Source organism: Strigops habroptila, chromosome 1 (assembly GCF_004027225.2).
Source record: "Strigops habroptila isolate Jane chromosome 1, bStrHab1.2.pri, whole genome shotgun sequence".
Taxonomy (NCBI): Eukaryota; Metazoa; Chordata; class Aves; order Psittaciformes; family Psittacidae; genus Strigops; species Strigops habroptila.
The window spans coordinates 129,676,617-129,696,513 of NC_044277.2; the positions used below are offsets into that span (position 1 = coordinate 129,676,617).

At 37.2% G+C, this 19,897-nt stretch overlaps 1 protein-coding gene across 6 annotated transcripts in view; it reads left to right on the plus strand.

The window, feature by feature from the left end:
• Positions 1-19,897, plus strand: part of ITGB8 (integrin subunit beta 8) — a 44,550-nt gene that overhangs the window by 5,933 nt on the left and 18,720 nt on the right. For 2 of the 6 annotated variants that reach the window (XM_030483119.1, XM_030483136.1), the window contains exons 2-5: positions 10,469-10,554; positions 13,224-13,398; positions 16,194-16,440; positions 18,233-18,398. In XM_030483119.1, coding sequence (XP_030338979.1) covers positions 10,469-10,554; positions 13,224-13,398; positions 16,194-16,440; positions 18,233-18,398 — 674 coding nt within the window. Of the gene's footprint in view, positions 1-9,533; positions 9,551-10,468; positions 10,555-13,223; positions 13,399-16,193; positions 16,441-18,232; positions 18,399-19,897 lie in introns of those variants that run through there. The other 4 variants (XM_030483126.1, XM_030483145.1, XM_030483162.1 and 1 more) reach the window with 3 other exon arrangements.

Genomic DNA, 19,897 nt, shown 5'->3' on the forward strand with positions numbered 1-19,897 from the left:
GTTTAGCTTTTGGGAAGGAAGTAGGGCTCTAATGAATTAGTTCACTGTCCACTGTAATGGAACCTTTCTTCAAGAAGAAAAGTATGCTGCTTGCCAGCCATTGAGGATTTTCCCTTGTTCTGGTGGCAGAACAAGAATAACCCCTTGAGCAAAATCTAAGTGTTTCAGGATGATCAGAATTTACAGCATTAGAAAGCTGCCAAAAAAGCAACTTCTAGCTGAGGCTATATTTGCCTAAATTGAAAAGTTTGCAAAGCTCATAATTGACCTTTTTCTTCATAAGTTTCTATGCTTCCCATGACTTCATTGTCATATGCCTGTGGTGACTTCTTCCTGCTACTACCCATGGTGATAGTAATGAGTCTGCAGTATTTATAATTATCAAAAGTTATTGAGACAGAGATTTTAACAACGATTATTGGAGAAAGAAAATCCTGTAGCTTTAGGCAGGTGGAATGATGTTCCTGGAGGCTCGATTTTTATTTTTCTTCAGGCCCTGCCTCTGTTCACTGTCTTGGGAGTTAAGTTGTTAGCAGCTGTATTTCATTGGGTTCAAATCTTGAAAATTTAAGTATTTTTGGTATTTTGCTGTTGTTGTAGCTGTGTTATGAATACAGCTGCATGATGTATGGTGGCATCACAAAAGTAATCCAAGTCTGATTAAACCAGTCACTGCCCTTTCCAAAATAAATTCTGTTCCTTCTCAGTGTTTAAGGGAATTAGGCTAAGTGAATTCCACTTGTTTCTACTGTACTTAAGAGTATAATTTATTTCCATGTCATCTCTTCAGGGTGACAGGGGTTAGTACTGTGCTGAGCACAACTTGCTTCTCTCAGATGGGAGCTTCTTGCTGGAAAGCTGAACCAAGATCCCATCTCCTTGTACAAACAGGACTCCCAAGAAATAAGAAAATTTGAGACAGCTTACACTCTGGCACAGAAGATGCAAAATTACCAAAATAAAACTAATGACATCAGCAAGCATGCTCTTCCAATCTAAGCAAAACTGTTGGATTGCATTTGCTGTCAAAAATGTGGCATTACTTCAGAACATTAAATAAACCACTACCTGTTTAAAATCTTAAATTTGTGTGTTTGAAAGTTTGTCCCTTCCAGGGCATTTAAGCTGCACCTGCAGACCATAAACATGTGTGAATACTTGCTTGCAGAAGCACAAGCAGAAGCCTGCATTCAAACGTTATCACAAACTGCACCAGCAGTTATAGTTAGTATGTGAGTCTGCATATTTTACATCATGCAGGCATGTTTTGTGTAATCTTTGTCCCCACATTATAAAAACCAAGAAGGCTTATATAAACCTAAAATGGAGGTTGGCCAGTGTCTGTTCCTAGACAGGTATGGTTGGGTTTCAGTTTTTTGTTTGTGAACAATGCATGTATCTCCTATTTGAGAAGTTAATTTCTGAGTGTTCTGTTAGAAGATCTTTGTGTTCCGTTTTTGATCTGTATATTCAGAAGAGCACTGTAGTTTAACTCACCTTTGAAGGACTTTTAATTCAGCTGTTAGTCATCAAGTTGGATCTTAAGAGTCTTTTGTGCTGTGTTATCACACAGTTAATTAAAATATGACATCTGTTTCTGCATTCAAAGAGCATAAAAGAAGCAAAAATAATTTAGAAGAAAATCCCAGAAAGTTTTTACCACATTCCTTTTGTCTCAGGGCCAATAACCATGTTTGGAGATTGAAAACCCTATTGAAAAGCAAATTACTGAAATAACAAATACCAAACACTTTGTATTCTAGAAGGCAATAACATTTTCAAAATGGCCCTGCTGAATAAATGCTTCTCCCAAACTTGTGCACTACATACTGCAAGTCCTTAAGGAGTGGTGGTTATCCTCTTTGACACGAGTTTTAGCTCTTATTTAATATTCTTTAGGCTTTATCATCGTGAGTATAAGCTATGTATTATGTGTTCAATGTTTTGTTTTAATCCTGACATGTCTTCCTAGTATACACATGTGCACAGATTTTGGTTTGGGGGCTTTTGGTTTGTTTCAGGAAAATCTTTTGTAGAAGCACAGTTCAGTCATCATTTTGTGTTCAGAATCAAGGGACTGATTCCGTTAGTTTTTCAGCTTTGAGAATTCAAGTCTGACATGCAGAGTATGTTTGTTCCAACTTGCAATGTATGCAGATAAAAGTGTATGAAGCGAGCTGTTTGCATTGCTATGGGCATAGAACCTGTGGTTTGGGTGGTCTATGCTGACACTCCTTGGGAAGAAATAGCTCTGAGCTGTTGCCCATCTTCTGCACTGCTTCTAGGTTTGTGAATGAAGATGCAGTGCCAGGAAGAGGTAGTGCTCTTATGGGGCAGAAACCAACAATTTGATGAAGACTAAGTATGCAACAGAAAGGTAGATTAGGGAGGCAGTTGGGGGTTGAGGACCTGGTTTGAGGAGACGGTTGGATATACAGCTTGGGCTTGTCTTTTGTTCAAGATTGAACTTCTTAAGCAGGAAAAAAATAGTCATTTGTGTCTACCTTTATATTTGTCATGACCTCATATTTAGGTAAAGAATTTGTAGTATACACAGAAATACATTGACCATTCTAGGTTGTTGATGTGCTACTTGCTAGCAGTGCTTACTATTACACAAGAAATTAAATTAGCAATGAAATACAGCAGTAGCTGGTCCAGGCTTTGCTCAAGCAGCATGACTGTATCCAAGCTGGCCAACTCCAGGGGAGATTCTAGCAGCTGGAAATGACTAGAGTATAATGATTCCTATGCCTGTGTTTGGTCCTAGGAAACAAGGGAATTAACACAGCTCCACACATCCTGAAGGTCCCTTTAAATCAAGGGATTTAATGAAAAAATATTTAAGCTCTCTAGTTCCATATGCTTTGCATTTTTATTGGTGCAAAGCTGTGCAAACAGTACCATCAAACCTGTGACATAAAAGCTAATGGCTGTGGGAAACGAGTCTCTTCTAACAATATAATCAGAATAAATTGTCCAGTATGTTTTTATTTGCAAGAGACAGAATAGATTGGTTTCAGAAGCCAAATAGTTTTTGACTCATTGTTTGCAGGCATGGATTGCATCAACAAAATATAACCATCTCCCATAAAAGCAGGAAGTTTCATAGAAAGGAGAGGCTACAAGTAAAACTGGCCAAGAAACAAAAATTACGTTGTGAAAAAATTCAAGGTTACATTGCTTGTTTTCATTCTGTATTGCGGCTTGGGAACAAAGTCAGTCTGGAGTAGTCCATAGCTCTGCCTCCCACAGTCAAGGTCATGTTTGAGGCTGTGGTTTGAATGTTGTGTTTGTGAGTCCTAACTGCTATATACCGGTAGCTATTTTGGGTAGTACCTTTTCCAAAATGGTGTTACATGCACCTTTCTGACACACACAAAAAAAAGATAAAAAACAAAACAAAACAAAAAACTATATAAAAATATATATAGATAATATTTATACTTTTAAATCTGAGTTTGTATGCATTTGTGTGAGGCTTCTCCAAGTTTTCCTCAAGTGATGTGCAACATTGATATAAATGATGGAACTTTTCAGAGAAATGAGGCTGAGAAAGATGTGTGTGGGCTCAGAGCAGTGTCAGGACTATCTCCTTGAAGGCTAGTGTCTATATTATTCCCTAATTATGGAAGTGTCCATACACTGCCTGGGAACTCCATCTCCGCTGCTGTTACACAGCAGACTTCTGATAGAGTTGCTGTTGTCCAGCATCAGCTACGACTGTCCTTTTCTGCCAGAGCTTTCCCAGTGCTGTGTTGACAGAAGGCTCCCCCTTTTCCTCCTTGCCCTTTGCCTTTGCCTCGTTCAGCTGATATCCATCATCAGTTCTTTGGGGTGGCATCTCTCAGAGCTTGCACAGTGTGAAAAAAACCCCAGGAAGATCTTGGTGTTTTGCTCCATAGTTTGCAAAGGCAGTATTGCATACAATGAGGCAGACTGCTGCATTACTTTGCATTTTGATGGCTTTCTAAATCATTTGTGGAGCTCTCAGTAATGCCCCTCATGTTCACGGGGTATTGTGTTCATATGGTCATGCGGATTAATTGGGGAACCCCAGAACTATCGGGGGGTATTGGCAGAGTTAGGAGTGGGAGCCCATATGAGTTAACAGGACTTGTTCACTAGCGATACTTTTCAATGCATTTATCCAGAAGTGCACCTATACTTCTTATTTGTTTCATTTATATCTCTTCTCCAGTTACGGTGTATATCTACCAGTATTTATAACAGTATACCAGTATATATAACAGTATACCAGTTCCCATTTTTGTTTTTTGGGCAACACTGTAACACTTGACTATTTTTTTTTTTTCTTTAGGAAGGTCTAGGATGGGTTTTGGTTTTGTTTTCCTTTTTGTTGTTGTTTGCTTGTTTGTTTTAATGGAAAGGTGTTTTTACTCACTTGCCAGGTTTACAGAAGTATTTTTCCAGAGCTCAGGATTTAAGAGTGCCTGTCATGTTTTGCACGTTGTTTTTTATGCATCTTCTTTTTCTTAGCAAACACATGTGTCTCTTACATGCTTGAGTGTACTACTCCCTCTCTTGCTGCTAAATGGTATTTTCAAACCAGTGTGCAGCTTAGCTCCTGTCTGAATAGTGAAACTAAAGTGGACAACCATCAACAGAGAACTGAAACCAATTAACAAATGCAGTATGTTATAGAAAAAAGGGAGAGGAAAGAAAAGGTTTCTGGTATTTTTACTCAAGTAATCTTAGGAATTTATTATAAAGCATAATAGGTGTACAGTATTCAAGTTGAAATCTCCTTTTCTGGGCAAGGGTGGGTACCTCTTAAAGCTGATTTTGAGGAATACCTTGTAACCCTCTTGGAAAAACAAGTAGTGACAAAGGGTGTTTTTAAAGCATGGCATTGTGCACAAAGGGTAGAGAGAATTATTACTTGTTTGGGAAAAAAAAAAAAAGGATGAAAACCCCCCTCATTCCAGGATTAGGTTTTAGGATTGGCAGTTAAAGCACAGGCAGTCATTTTTTTCCTTGTAATATGAGCAAGTAAGTGTCAGACACAATAATAATGGGAAAAAAATTACCCCTCTACAGTATTTTTACAATGCTTTTCATTGTATCTGTGCATTCAGCCAAAGTGAACTGGGAAGCTGTGTGTTATCTGGGACAGTTACTGTCTGTCCCTTCTGCAGGATTCATGTTGGTAAGCTCCTGAAGGCAGAAAGGTGATAGTAACTGCTGTATACTATATAAAAGCTGCAGCTTTCCTCCTAAGTGGTGCTACACACAAGTTACTGAAGGCCACATGAGAGGGACAGCCTTGCTGATTGTGGCCCTAGAACAAGATTGGATGCAGAATTTAAAGAAAAAAGCTCTGCAGAGGCTAGATAATTTTGTATCATCTTTCCTTAATCAGTGTCCAACAGTCTGAATACCACAGAATCATAGAATCACAGAATGATTTGAGTTGGAAGGGACCTTAAAGATCATCTAGTTCCAACCCCCCTGCCACAGGCAGGGACACCTTCCGCTAGACCAGGATGCTCAAAGCCCCATCCAACCTGGCCTTGAACACTGCCGGGGATGGGGCAGCCACAGCTTCTCTGGGCACCCTGTGCCAGAGTCTCACCACCTTCATAGTGAAGAATTTCTTCCTAATGTCTAATCTAAATCTACCCTCTGTCAGTTTAAAGCCATTCCACCCTACATGCCCTTGTAAAAAGTCCCATTCCAAATTTCTGCTAGGCCCACTTTAGTATTCCATGATCAGGGACTATAAGCTGCTAGTTATATTTTGTCTTTCTCTTTTAAGAGAGCAAATCATACACCCTACAAAACCAGCACAAATGTGTACCAGCAGTGAAGCTGATATAAATCCGAATTCTTGGCTGTACTTGAACAAAGTGCTGTCTGTTTGAAAACCTGTTTAACATCCCCTCTCAAACATCAGTGTGCATTATTGCTATTCCATCTCTGAGATAAATAACCCTCTCATGATAAAAGTTATTTTCATAATAGTGAGGCAGGATATGACTATATAACACATGATATTTTTCTTGCCTTGATCCCTCTTGTTGCTGAGAGTTTAGGCTTGCCACACCTGTGATCACTGTAAATAGCTGCAGTCATTGGAGCACAGTTTATTTTGTGGATGAGGCTGGAAAAGTACTGTTTAACCTGCTGCACTCACTTTTTATTATATGCATATGCCTGTACAGTTCCCAGCACAAAATTTGGCCATCATTGAAAATACCTTTTGGCATACATCAGTTATAACTAAGCCAGTAGAAACTTGCCCTTAGCTTTGGCTGAACAGTAACTCAGTCTTGTCTGGACTCTGTTTTTGGTGAAGTGGCAGGAAAAATCTCAGTTCTTTTTTGATCCAACTCATTAAAAAAAAATGTTTCTTTCTTTAGCATATGATTTTTAAAAGAAACTGAGAATTTATACTAAATCAGTTATGGTTTTAGAGTAGGCTTATAGCTAAATAATAAATTTTTGGTGAATGGAAACATATCCATAAACATTATTTCTACAAGGGACTGTGTACTTGGGAACTACAGTAGTCATGTAGCCAGAATGTGTCTTGGCCATTAATAAACCTTTTTCAAGTTTCTCTTTATTCCAAAAAAATCAGCTTTTGAGCCAGTGGTACCAGGCTTGTCAATTGCCAATCTGTGACTTCATGTTGCGAAAATGGTGCTCTTGAGAGATATCAGCAAAGAGATTTGCATCCAGCAATACTGTATATCTCATTTGTTAAAGCATTTCATCTGCCATGATCACATCGAAAACACAAACTGGATGTTAAGATCTTTTTTTTTGCATAGCAGTTTAGAAAGATACACCCACCCCCTACATTTTACCAGACAGGCTCTATTAATAAACTATATCAAGCTGCAATAGATTCAATAAACTAACCATACAGAAAAAAAAGTTGGGACAATTATTTTTCAGTCACTTTTCCAATGCATCTGGAAATATGGCGCAGTTGTTCCAGCCATAGACACATACTATTTTTTTAATTTTTTTTTTGGTAGCACATGCACATTACAATAAGAGGGTAATGTTTTCTTACATGGTCAATGGCATTTAATTTTGGGAAACGTGTGTTATGCAAATAGAATTACATGTTTTAAGAAAGAAGTCTCAGACATTACTGCAGGAAATTAATTAGGCTAAACTCATTATTTGGTTTACTGATTATGACGACTAGGAATTAACTTGACTTACTCCTTATCTGTATAGCTAGAAACACAGGTCTCTCATTTTTTCTTGTCAACTATTTCTTCTTATCAGAACAGGCCTGCCTCTTGGGTGGATGTAATCTTAATTGCTATCTTCAAAGTTCATGTTATCTGCTCCCTGTTTTGCCCCATGGTGGTCTTTAGCCACTATTATGCTGCAGATCAGAAATTCATATCTTGTCATTACCAAATCCATCACTTTCTTTTTCTTGTAATGTCTTTCATGTCTGCTGTCTTCGGTATCTAGTTGAAGATGGGAGTGATGTTTCTGTACCAAGAACAATTACCTTCCTTTTATTTGTACTCCTTCAGCAACTTTTCATCCTGTCTTTGTGCTTTACCAATACTGTCCAGAAAGGGATCTGTGCAAGCTCTATAACTCTGTGCATGTCTATACCTACCTAGAATCTTCATCCTCATTTTCCTCTCCTGTGGTTTGTGGTAACTTTTTCTATGGCCTCCAGGTCTGCTCTTTCAGACAGCAGAACATAAAGTGCTGTTGCCATCTTCTTATAAATGCAAAGAAGTTTTATTGTGTCAGTGCTGAATGAGCTTGCTCTCATTTCACATCCAAGTCGAACTTGCCGGTTTTGTTTTTATAACAAACAAACAAAAACCTTTTGGATTTTTGTCTTGTTCTTTTCTCTCTCCTTAGTGACTCCTCCTCTATTTATCTCTGCCCACCTCTCCCACCCTTTAATCAGTCTTCCCTCTGTTCCAGAACCTTCCTGGGCTGCTTTTCAGCTTATTGTTTCTATCATGTCTGTGATTCCCTCCCTTTCTCATACATTTATTTTCTCACACATTTATTTTCTCACGTTGTCTGCATGGCAAAAATCATCATCAGTTTATATGAAATGGAAACACAGGTCTGATCTTTGAAATTAATGAAATTGCCACTAACCTATACATTATCAGTATAATGCTGCAATTGTGCTAATACTAGGCTTTTCTATCTTGTTAATACTGATAATGGTATATATGGTGTTGATACTAATAACTTGCAAGCTCTGATTAGTTCCTTGGATCATCAGTTATTCAAAGTGACCTATTGAGGACTAGCTGTTGATGAGGACTAGCTGTTGATGAGGACTAGCTGTTGATGAGGACTAGCTGTTGATGTGATACGGGATCTCATCTTTGAATCCATAGCTGAAATCAGTTAAATAAAGATAAAAAAGATATTTTAGCATGTGTTTTCTTAATACAGGTTTTCACTGTGAGCAGTTGCTCTCATTACTCTAAAAAGAGAGATGGCTTGCATGATTGCAGGTTGGAAAGAAAGAATCTGACAGTACATGTAGCCAAAACTTTGGGCAAAAAATAAATCTTTCTTCAAACTGTTTTTATATGATGATATGCACATTATCACCATGGACCAGTTAACAGATGTAGCCTTTCCAGTATGCAGTGTTTCCATTTATTTTCTTTCCAGTATATTTTATAATATGCCATGCTGAATATGCCACAAAGCAGTGTTGTTAAGCAGCGTTACTACTGTGCTGTGTGCTGAAGAGTCGTATTATGCACCTTCTGAATAACTCTTGGCAGGCAACTTGTCTCATGTGGAGGCACACTGGTCTACAAGAGACTTGTGCTGAACGTGCTGAAAGGATACGCTAATGCTGACATTCAAGTCGAGCTGACCGAGTCCTTTGAAAAGGCTATCTCTTCTTCTCAATTGGACTGCCAAAGTTTCATCACAAAGAGTAGTAACTTAAGCAATGACCCATAAAACAAAGATGTGAAAAGCATTTAAGGGATTTGCTGATGATACGGAGCTGGGGTGAGTGACTGATATGCCTGGAGGTTGTGCTGCCATTCCGCGGGACCTTGGTAGGCTGGAGAATTGGGCAGAGAGAAACCTAGTGAGATTCAACAAGGGCAAGTGTAGGATACTGCACCTGGGGAGGGAGAACCCCAAGTTCCACTACAGGCTGGGGGCTAATCTACTAGAGAGGAGTTCAGCTGAGAAAGACCTGGCAGTATTGGTGGATGATACATTGACTATGAGCTGGCAGTGTGCCCTTGCAGCCAGGAGGCCAAGAGTATCCTGGGGTGCACTGAGAGGAGTGTGGCCAGCAGGTCGAGGGAGGTGATCCTCCCAATCTACCCAATCCTCGTGAGGCCACATCTGGAATACTGTGTCCAGTTCTGGGCTCCTTGGTACAAGAAAGAAAATGAGCTACTGGAGAGGGTCCAGTGGAGCGCCACAAGGATGATCAGGAGTCTGGAGCATTTCTCTTATGAGTAGAGACTGCAGGAGCTGAGACTGTTTAGTCTAGAGAAGAGAAGATTGAGAGGAAATCTCATTAATACATATAAAAATCTCAAAGGTGGGTGCCAAGAGAATGGTGCCAGACTCTTTTCAGTGGAGCCCAGCGACAGGGCAAGGAGCAGTGGCCATAAACTAAAACACAAGAAGTATCACTTCAATGTGAGGAAGAACTTCCTTACATTGAGGGTGGCAGAGCACTGGAACAGGCTGCCCAGGAGGGTTGTGGATTCTCCCTCTTTAGAGACATTTAACCCCCTCCTGGATGCATTCCTGTGTAACCTGCTCTAGGTGGCCCTGCCTTGGCAGGATGATTGGACTAGGTGGTCGCCAGAGGTCTTTTCCAACCCTAACGATTGTGTGATTTTGGTGATAAACCTGTTAGTAGGCACTTTTTTTTGCAGTTGTTAGTGCAGAATGATGTGTCTTCAATCTGTAACACATGTAATGTTGGATAAATTTGTATTTCCTTCTGTGGAAAAACAAAATAAAATCTGCCTTTTCTGGGAAACCATTCATTCCAGAAAATGCAGAGGGGGAATATTTTTAGAAGGCGAGAAAATATTTTGAGTTCCATACAGAGTGAATAATGAGTAACTCAGTCAAGTGTAAATGACTTAAAAGGAAAATGTCTATGACAAGATAAGCTACCTGGTAAATTTTTTTCTGTTAGACAGTAAATCAGCAAGGTACATGCCAAAGATAAACTTTCACTTCAAAATTTTTCTAAATCAGGATCTTAAAAATTTGGCCTTGGAAATCTGTACATATAGTTCTGGACTGTAGATTAAAAAAAAAAAAATGCTGCAAGTATTCCTTCACCGGTCTACCTTTGTTCTGTTTTACTTCTGTTTGGATACATTGTCATCACTCTTAATCTGGTGAAGTCATTTTTGAAATCTTGGTTTAAAATTAGGTATTTTACAATTCCCACTTATCATCATAAATCATGAATGTTTGGTTTTATGTTTCATTGCAGCAGAAAACAGATGTGCCACTTCAAATGCAGTAACATGCACAAAGTGCCTTGCTTTGGGTCCAGAGTGTGGGTGGTGTGCTCAAGAGGTACGGCATTTTGTTTATTTACATTTGACGTTATTTTTTAGCTGTTTCTGATATTTATAAAGATAAAAGACTTCTAAACTGTGAAAATTATAGTGAGAAATAGCAAGAAAATCTTTAAACGACCCCTGGAGACAGAACCTGAGAAATCATGTGAAATATACTTTGTTTCCAAAGGAGAAAATACTATCTTTTATTTGGAAAATTGCAGTAATTTTAAATAAAGTGAGAACTTTTAATGCATTCCATCTGCTCTGTAGACAGCCTTGGCAGACTTATAGTAGCTTTGAGAGTTCAGCGTCTTTTGGCTTCAAAAGCAAAATTATTTATCAGTAATTTATATTAAGTCCTCATGTATCAGAGCAAGTCTATACATATGCCTGTTGCATTTAGCAAAAGGTTTTACTAACAGTGGAGTTAACTTTGACTTCACCATATATTATGACCCTGTCACAAATGGAAAAAAAATATACTTTTCTTATTTTGACACTAAAAACTATCAGTTCTGAGACTTACCACAGAAGATAAGATCTTAAGTAGCAAGGATTATCTTGAAATTGGTTTTGCTTTGTGAACTATAAGAATATGGGAATCTCAGGTTTTGTCTGACAGAAAAAAAACAGTTGAGTACATGATTTTGAGTAAGGCTGATTGATTTTAAGCACTTCAGAGAACAAGGTTTTGAAGACTATCACTGGCAGTTCCAAGCTTATATGCTCTTGAAGGTCACATGCAAATTATCTGTAGTAACTTTCAGTTTAGCAGAGAAGGTAAATAAGTTCCTAGGGTGTGCCTAAAGGTGATAAGAAGTGTAAGGCACTGGTGTAACTTTATCTGAGATATTGTGTTTTGGAATTATTAACTTAGTCTGCAACTAGTCTAAGGATAAGTAATGCAAGGACAAATAGAGGGCATCAAGGTCTTGTTTTCCAAAAGGAGCCTTAGGGCATCTGTAGGGGGCACAATGGATTATAATGTGGAGCAGTCCATTATTATGGCCTGATATTCTGTCTTACAAAGGTCACGGTTTTATCCTGCTACATCTGTATTTATCACGGAACAGCCCTTGCTAGCTTTCCAGTACTATGGAGCTGCAGTAGGTTTCCTTCTAACAAGGTGCTCAGATTCGACTGGGTTTCACTTCTGCTCTGCTTCTCTTGCTTCACTTCTCATGTCAATCCTGAGAGCTGTTCATGGAAGTCAGGGATTTGTCAAACCCTCTTAGACCATACTTTGATAGCCAGTTCACCTACCAACATTCATGGCTGTGGAATGCCAAAACCTATATTAACACAGAACAAAATTTTCCAGAGTAAAATTACAGGAGCAGATTTCAACTTAGCATGCCTGCTTCATTTAAACAACGTTTTTAATGAGAAAATCAGCCCTGAGGAACACTTGAGATGCTTTGACTTTATACCCTACACAGTGAATTGCAGAAAATGCAACACATCAGTCATTAGTGGTAACAATGAGAGCAGCTAAGGTCCTTATACATTTAAAAATCTACCTTTTTGAAACATGCATACATCAAAAAGAGTATATAAATAGCAGTTAGTTAAAAAGCTAGTCTCTGTTATCTACGTTAAAGAAGATTGTGGAAAAAAAAACATCAGAGGTCAACTACAAAAATGAGCTGGAACTTGGAAAACAAGATATATGACTGTTGAGTCTCGTTCTTCAGGGGCTTTCTCTGGTCTTTTCAGGGTCTGGATGACTATTTATTCTCTAACACACAGTTGGCTGTATGTGCTTTTTGGTTGTTTATTTTGCCCATTTGCCTCTGAAATATCAGAGATTGTCCATTGTTTGCTCTCCAGCTGTGGCTGGGATGGACTGATGCTTTGAAAGAGTACAAAGGATCTTGTCTTTTTTTTTTTTTCCTTTCAAGATCTTGTCATGTTAATCATCAGATTTGTGGTCAGGAAGGAATTTTGCATTGGATCATGCTGGCACAATTTTGGCAAATTTGCCCTTTCACTGCAACAAAGCATATGCTGCTTCTGAGATCATCCTACTACTAATCACTCTAATCACTTTCCTGTTGTTATAGGGGCTTTTTTATGTTGGCGGCATCTTAAACTGTCCAGTCCTGTAGTATATAGCTTCCTATTTCTGGGGATTGAAATGATGTAGTCCAGCTGGTCTTTGGTTTTGGTGTAGGGTATGAGTTAAAACATCTGTGATAGACAAATTCAGGTTAGATAAATCTAAAGCTATCTTCTGCTGCTACTTTTAAATATTAGCCTGAGTAATATTACTAATGGACTCCTCTGAAAACTAACCCGTGTTGATGTCGTGTGAATGATGCTTTCTTGCTATAACTAAGTCATAGCATAGCACAGAACATTTTTTAGTGACATAATGACAATACAGTTTCCTTTTTCTCCAAAGTCAGCTTGTTCTGATTGTGCAAGATCCTCTTTCTCATACAAAAGTTTTGTCCTTTGTAGAAAAAATTTATTGTGGCAATTAGGTTTAACTTCTAATTTAAATATTTTGTCATTGCCCTTATTAAAAACATATGGCTTCCATGAACTTGTTATACTATTTATGCAATTATAGTAGCATTTTTTATTGTTTCAAAGACTATTATTTTGTTTTCCTTTGAAGATATTACAGTTGCTTTTTCAGTTCAGATTGTTTTGTGCTTTTTGTCTCTTATTAAACAGGATTTCATGCCCGATGCAACACAGAAGGGACGCTGCGACACTGTTTTCAACTTAATGAAAAGAGGCTGCCAATCAGATTTTGTAGAAAATCCTACAGTTCATGTCACAGTGCCCAGTGACCATGAAACAAATACACAAGTGACACCTGGAAAAGTTTCAGTCCAACTGCGTCCAGGTTGGGTTGTCTCTAACAGATTGATGTTATAGTCAATTTAAACTAAGTACAATAATATTAAGTACAGATATTTTGTGAAGAAGTGGCTGGAATAATTATTTTGAAGAACAATGGTATAATATTATACTGTAGGACTGTGATGGTGTTACTCTCATATTCAGATACTGTCTTCAGCAAGAAGTGTTTCTGTCAAATACTGCTGAAGGCCAGAATAATGCAAGCAATTAAGTAGAAAAAAGATCTTAGGTAGTTTTTTCTGTTTTCCATTGTGGTTGCTTGATTTTTTTTCTTTAGCCACTTCACAAATAGTTTTCCCTTACGTGAGTATAATACAGTATAAACTGTATTCCTTACTGAAAGCAAATTGTGTTAGAATTCCTAAATTCATAATTTGATAATTGTCATACACTCTCTATAGGTATATCTACATGTATACACTATGTGTCATACAAATATCTTATTTGGTTACTTTTAAGTGAATTGACTAGACAACTACAAAGACATCGAAGCCGACATATAAGAATGGACTGGATTCCTAAAGGAGACTTAGGTATTCACTGCCTAACATTTCATTTATAAAATGTGAGGCATCTGGCTCTAGTAGAATCTACAAGTCCCTTTATGGATCTCAGGTTTTCTATTTGCCCTCAGCTGAACTCAAGTTAAATCAATGATGTTCTCTGTCTCTAAAATAGCTGTAGCTAACAGCAGAAGTGGAAGGTGATATGAAGGGATGAAGGGTATGTTTCATATCATAAAATTTATTTACTTTGGCAAATGAGAGTTGGAGAAAGAAATATATCTTTTACAAGGGATCAGTCTTTGGTAGAAAAACATTAAGTGAACAGCAAGTGAACAGCAAATATCTTGCTGATCTTCACTGTATAAAAGATAATTTTCTGTCAGTTACAGGAAGGATCTGCATGAGCGTAAAGCACAAAGGAACTCTGGTTTACCATCTTTATAATAATAAAACTGAGAAAGTAACTTGAGCACTTCCTTTCCTTTCCCCACTGTCCTTCCAAAGAAATGACCAATACTCTGCTTTATACTGAGAAATGGTGTCAGGAACTGAGCTAGCTCTAGATGTGTCTGTAATCACATTTATTTTCAAAAGCATACTGGATTAATAGAAAAAAATTAGTTTTCTGAAATTGGGTTTAATGAATCTTTTTGCCAGTAAACAGTGAAATTAAGTTTGGGGTTCCATATGCTTTGCAGAAGTTCTTTCATCAGGGAGGCAGAAGGCTAAAATTCCGAGGACTCTAGAAGTATGACTTTTGATATATAGACATCTTGCCCATATTTTATACCCCAGGGAAATACACAGATATACAGCTATAGTTATGCCTCAAAACAGAAATTTGATACAGTATAATCATACAGGCAGAGATGTTTTTGTTTTGATACTGGGGGGTTTTGGCACTGTTTACATACACCCAGCTGTCAGGATTTACGTGGGAAAAAAATAAAAGCTGCACTCAGCATCTCGCTATATGCAAACCAGAGACCTGCAAAGGTTACTTACAAAAAGTAGTTCCATTTACATTGGCAAAGAGGAAACACACAAGTTACAGCACACTGAAATTCTCTTTTTTTCTTGCAAGACCTTATACAAACAAATCCTGATATTTTCAGGTGAATTATGTTCAGATCATTGAAAGAAAGCACTTCGTATGTGTAACTTTTCTGAGTCAGATCTTTGTTGCATGTACTTAAATTATGCTATCTAGCAATGTGATATGCACTAGTAAATGTCATACGTAGAGAAGTCACATTTCAGAGAAGGCACATGTCAGCGTTCAGGTAACTTCCACTGAAAATGTGTAATTCTTCTATAATGTCTCCCTTCCTCCTGATCTTTGCTGTATCTTCATTGCATAATATTCAGTTAGATTCTGCACTCATCGTGCGAAGATCGTACTCCCTCATTTCTTCTGTGAGTTCACACTTTGGGTGACATGAAATAATGAACAATTTGAAGTCATGCATTACTGTACCTACACTGCCTATACTCCAGTCACTTCACTGTTTTGGCTGGCATTACATAATATTAGGCAAGCAAAAACGTGGGGACTATTTTTAGTGACTTCCAAAGCATTAGCATTTTTATTTCATACAAGAATGTGATGTGGTTCTACAGGAGAGAGAGACATTTGTCATCCTAGATAAAAGAAGAGTTCTGTTTTGTATACACCAAAAGATGGATTTTTTTTAAATATAAAGCCCTCTTTTTTAAAGAAACATGTTGATCCTACTGAGTTTTCTCATCGAATCTTTGGAAGTAGATTGATATAAACTTGAAGCATAATTTACTTGAGTTTTTCAGGCTGTGCTGTCTTTATGGTACACGTGTAGTTTTAGACTTAGATGAGAGATGATTTGCAGGATACACGTACATAGTTAAAAGTGTCAACCTTGAAGTGACTGACCACAGTTTGTATGCAGATCTGTGCCCTTTGTGAGTTGTAACTGCTTTTTGGAGCAATGCCAAAGGGATTGCATAACCATGAATTTAAAAGAAAATAGGGAGAAGTCAGATTTTTACAAAAAATTGCTCCTGCAAGGAAAATAAAAAAAAAAAAAGGCAACATGTTCTACAAAGAGCCCCTTTATGGCTTAGTTTTGAATGATGCTTCAAGGTTTCATTTTCTCTTGGGAGGTTTTCGTGTTTGTTTGTTTTCTGTTTGCTGACACAAAGAACTTTGTGCTGAGGTTGCTGCAAATCTAAATGTATTTTTTAAAAGTGTCCATTCAAAAATTGTAAACAAACTTATTTGTTTCCTTTGAATCAGGAAGTGAAGCAAACTTTATGTTAAAAGTTCGTCCTCTAGAGAAATACCCCGTGGATCTTTATTATTTAGTTGATGTCTCAGCCTCTATGCACAACAATATAGAAAAACTAAATTCCATTGGATTTGCTTTATCTAAAAAGATGGAGAATATTTCTCTTGATTTTCGACTTGGATTTGGATCGTATGTGGATAAAACTGTGTCACCCTATATTAGCATTCATCCAGGTAGAATCCATAACCAATGCAGGTATGTAGTCTTTGTAACTATTTTATGATTCTGTGATTCTATATTTGCTGTACCACTGAGAAATTACTTAAGTACACAAATATGCATTATGTGTATTTATTTTTAAAGCTCTTCAGAATCTGTGTTTCATTATACCTTGGTTCTCCAGCAAAGTTCGTAAGAAAATGATGAAAGTTATTATATAATGATTACTTCTGAAATACCTGGTGAGTGATTTCAGAAAAACTGTTTCTGTATCAGATAAAACGTGCTGGGTTGTTTTTTGGGGTTTGCGTTTTGTGTTTTGTTTTTTTAGCAAAACAAGCCAAATGACATGCTGCTTTGGTACATTTGAATATGTTTTGCATTTAATTCTATAATCTAAAGTTTTGTTCTTAGCTACTTTGGATATCGGTGCCTAGATTCATCACAAAGTTTTGTACTTCCTGAGTTAGGACTTCTGGTGTATGGTCATGTATTCATGAACTCTTTTCTTAAAGCGCTAGTTCTGTCGATGTGATAGAGTTTCTTTCAGCTCATTTAATGAACAAAAGCAATCCTCTGATCTAATTCCACAGTTGTAATATGAATGAACTTCCATTTTAAATAAGAAAGCTGTTCTGGCTTGCAGTTCTTTTTTCATCCCATCTCTTTTCTATTCTGCGTTCAACACTTACATAAAGTGAGGGATCACTTCCAAAACCCATGGGAGAACAAGATTATTCACAAGAAATTTAAATCTCTATAAACCATAATACTTGGAAAAGTGAATATTAACTGTTTATACCTTCTTGCTTGTTATTATCTTTCCTGGGAAGACATGATTCAAAGTTCTGTGAAGTCCATAAATCTTTTTTTATTTCAGTGGTGTTTGAATTGGCACTAGGAGTGGAATTCATTAGGTAGATATAAATGTCTATGTATAAAGCAGTCATCTAGACTGTGTAGTGAGTGGAGATCAATTAGCAGTTCTAGGACACAATTCATTTTGCGTAAAAGCGGATGTCTGCGGAGGTATTAATCCTTACAGTGCCAGTTTCTCTTCCTTGACTGTAAACTGAGTTGGGGCTGGGCAGGCTATAGTCTGGATGCCTACACTGCTTCTTCAGTGCCATAAATTCCACTGCTGTAAACGGGTCGCAGAGCAATGACCCACGTAAGGGCTGTGGCACTAGCTTACTTAAGTCAAACTTCATACTTTCTCACTTTTACATAATTTCAAAGAGTATAATTTACAGCTGAGATGTTACTGAAAGTGGAATTTACCATCCCTTTAATGAGGTTATTGTCACTAATCTCAACGTTAATTTTATGTACATTTACTGCTAGTGGATGTAGCAACTTATATTTTATTTTAGTTTTGATCCAGTCACCTGTGTATTGATCTATTAAAGGATCTTAATGCTGCAGTGTGATAGCTCTTTCTTAGGATAATGAAAAGCAAAGCTGTATCACTTGATAGACATTCCAAAAGGGATTATGTACTCTCTGAGATCATACCATTGCTCACGCTGTGTTTCTTTTCATTCTAGACAGAAATGCTACATATGTAGTGTTACTATATTGTTATATTATATACATTTCCATAAATGCCAAAAGAATACATTTTTTCATAGTAAATGAGAACTAATTCCTACTGAACTTAATTAGTGTGGAGTTACTCTTCTTTCTTTAAATATTTCTTCTACTGTGCATATATGCACTATGTAAATTAGTAACAGGATTTTATAGATTGATAGGGATTCAGTATTTACAATTCAAATGGAAAATACAGAATGTGTTAGACTTTTGCTTTGTTTTTTTTTTTGTACAGTGATTACAATTTAGATTGTATGCCTCCTCATGGTTATATTCACGTGCTATCCCTGACTGACAATATAGCAGAATTCAGAAATGCAGTGAATAAACAAAAAATTTCTGGAAATATTGATACACCTGAAGGAGGTTTTGATGCGATGCTCCAAGCAGCTGTGTGCCAGGTAAGGAGCTTGTTAACAGAAGACTAAATCATAGTTCAGATGTATACACACACACACATATATATGTATATAGTTAAACAGTGCTCAGTGTTCCTGATGTCAAAATGTCAGTTCCAGGCCTGGTAACAGTAAGATTTCTTCCTCTTTTTCCATTATTTCTCCCTTAGTTATACATTTCTGTTTCCCATTGAAACTGAAAAAGGAGGGCATAAAGGAATATTTGTCAGTATTGGTTAATGATGTTCTTCAAACTCTGGCTTTAAACAACCTGACCAACATAGGATGGACAATGAAAGCTACTGCTTCTTGCTTGAAGAGTATTAATTTCAGTTCATTGCAAAATTAGTTTCAAAAATCATTAAAGCCTTCCTTGTATTCCTAAGTGAAATGTCAAAATGCCATTTGACATTTCTTGTACTGAAAAATCTATTTGAAAACTGAAGGATCAGTTACATATCTGCTTGTGTAGATGAGGAAAACAAATGCATTTCAATGTTATCTCAGCTTTTAAGGAATTTATATTTAAAAACAATACAAAACAAGTAAAAATGAACTGTTGTATCTTGATAAAATTTCATCACCATCTCTCCCATGCAGGAAAGGATGGAAAAGATCTGCATCAGTAGTTCCCAGGCTATAAGCATATTAAATGATAAGAATTTTTTTCTTCTAAAAGGCTATTTTGCATGTTGTTTGTCTTCTATGCATAGTACTGCAATAGGAATTTTGAAGGTTGGCTGATTCATGGGTTTGCTAATTCTCTGCTCTTTCTGTCCACTTAAAGAACATACTTCAGCTCCTGTCCAAATCACAGACTTAGTGTGTTTCTCATGTCTTGGGATGATGTCAGGACAATTCTTTTATCTTGTCCATCTTCACTTTTTTTTTTTTTTTTTTGGACAGTAGAATGCGTCAAGGACAAAAAGTAACTCAAACTATGCTAAAAATGAACAGTTTGGCCTAATTTTATTTTCAAATTTTGATGAGCTGTAGAACAGGTAAATAAAAGCCTCTCTTCCTAGACACTGTGATCAGAGCTGTTACAAAAAATCATTCTGGAGCTTTGGAAAAAATCCTTAAAATTCTGTGTTTGTCATTGGACACGTTCCACACTTATGACATGTGAGTTTTAGAATATATGCTTCCGAAAACAATAGAATGGAAAAATTTGTGAGAATGGGGAGGTTTTCCTGCTAACTGAATTGTGAACCAAAATGGATGAGAACAATGTGCAATTCATAACAACCATCGTGAGCTATAATTTATATTAATGTGCACTCATTTTGCCTACAGTAGAACTTTATAACTTGCTCCATCTTGCTTTAAGCAATACAGCCCTGTTGCAAGAGGTAGCAGGTTAGAACATGAAGCTCCTTTAAAGTTTTGGTTGCTGCGATGTATGTAGGTAGGAGTCTTGAGGTGACAAGGTAAAATGATGGGAGTCTTGGGAACAAGAAGTTTCTATGGTGCTGGAGGAGATCTGGGCTTATTTTAGATAC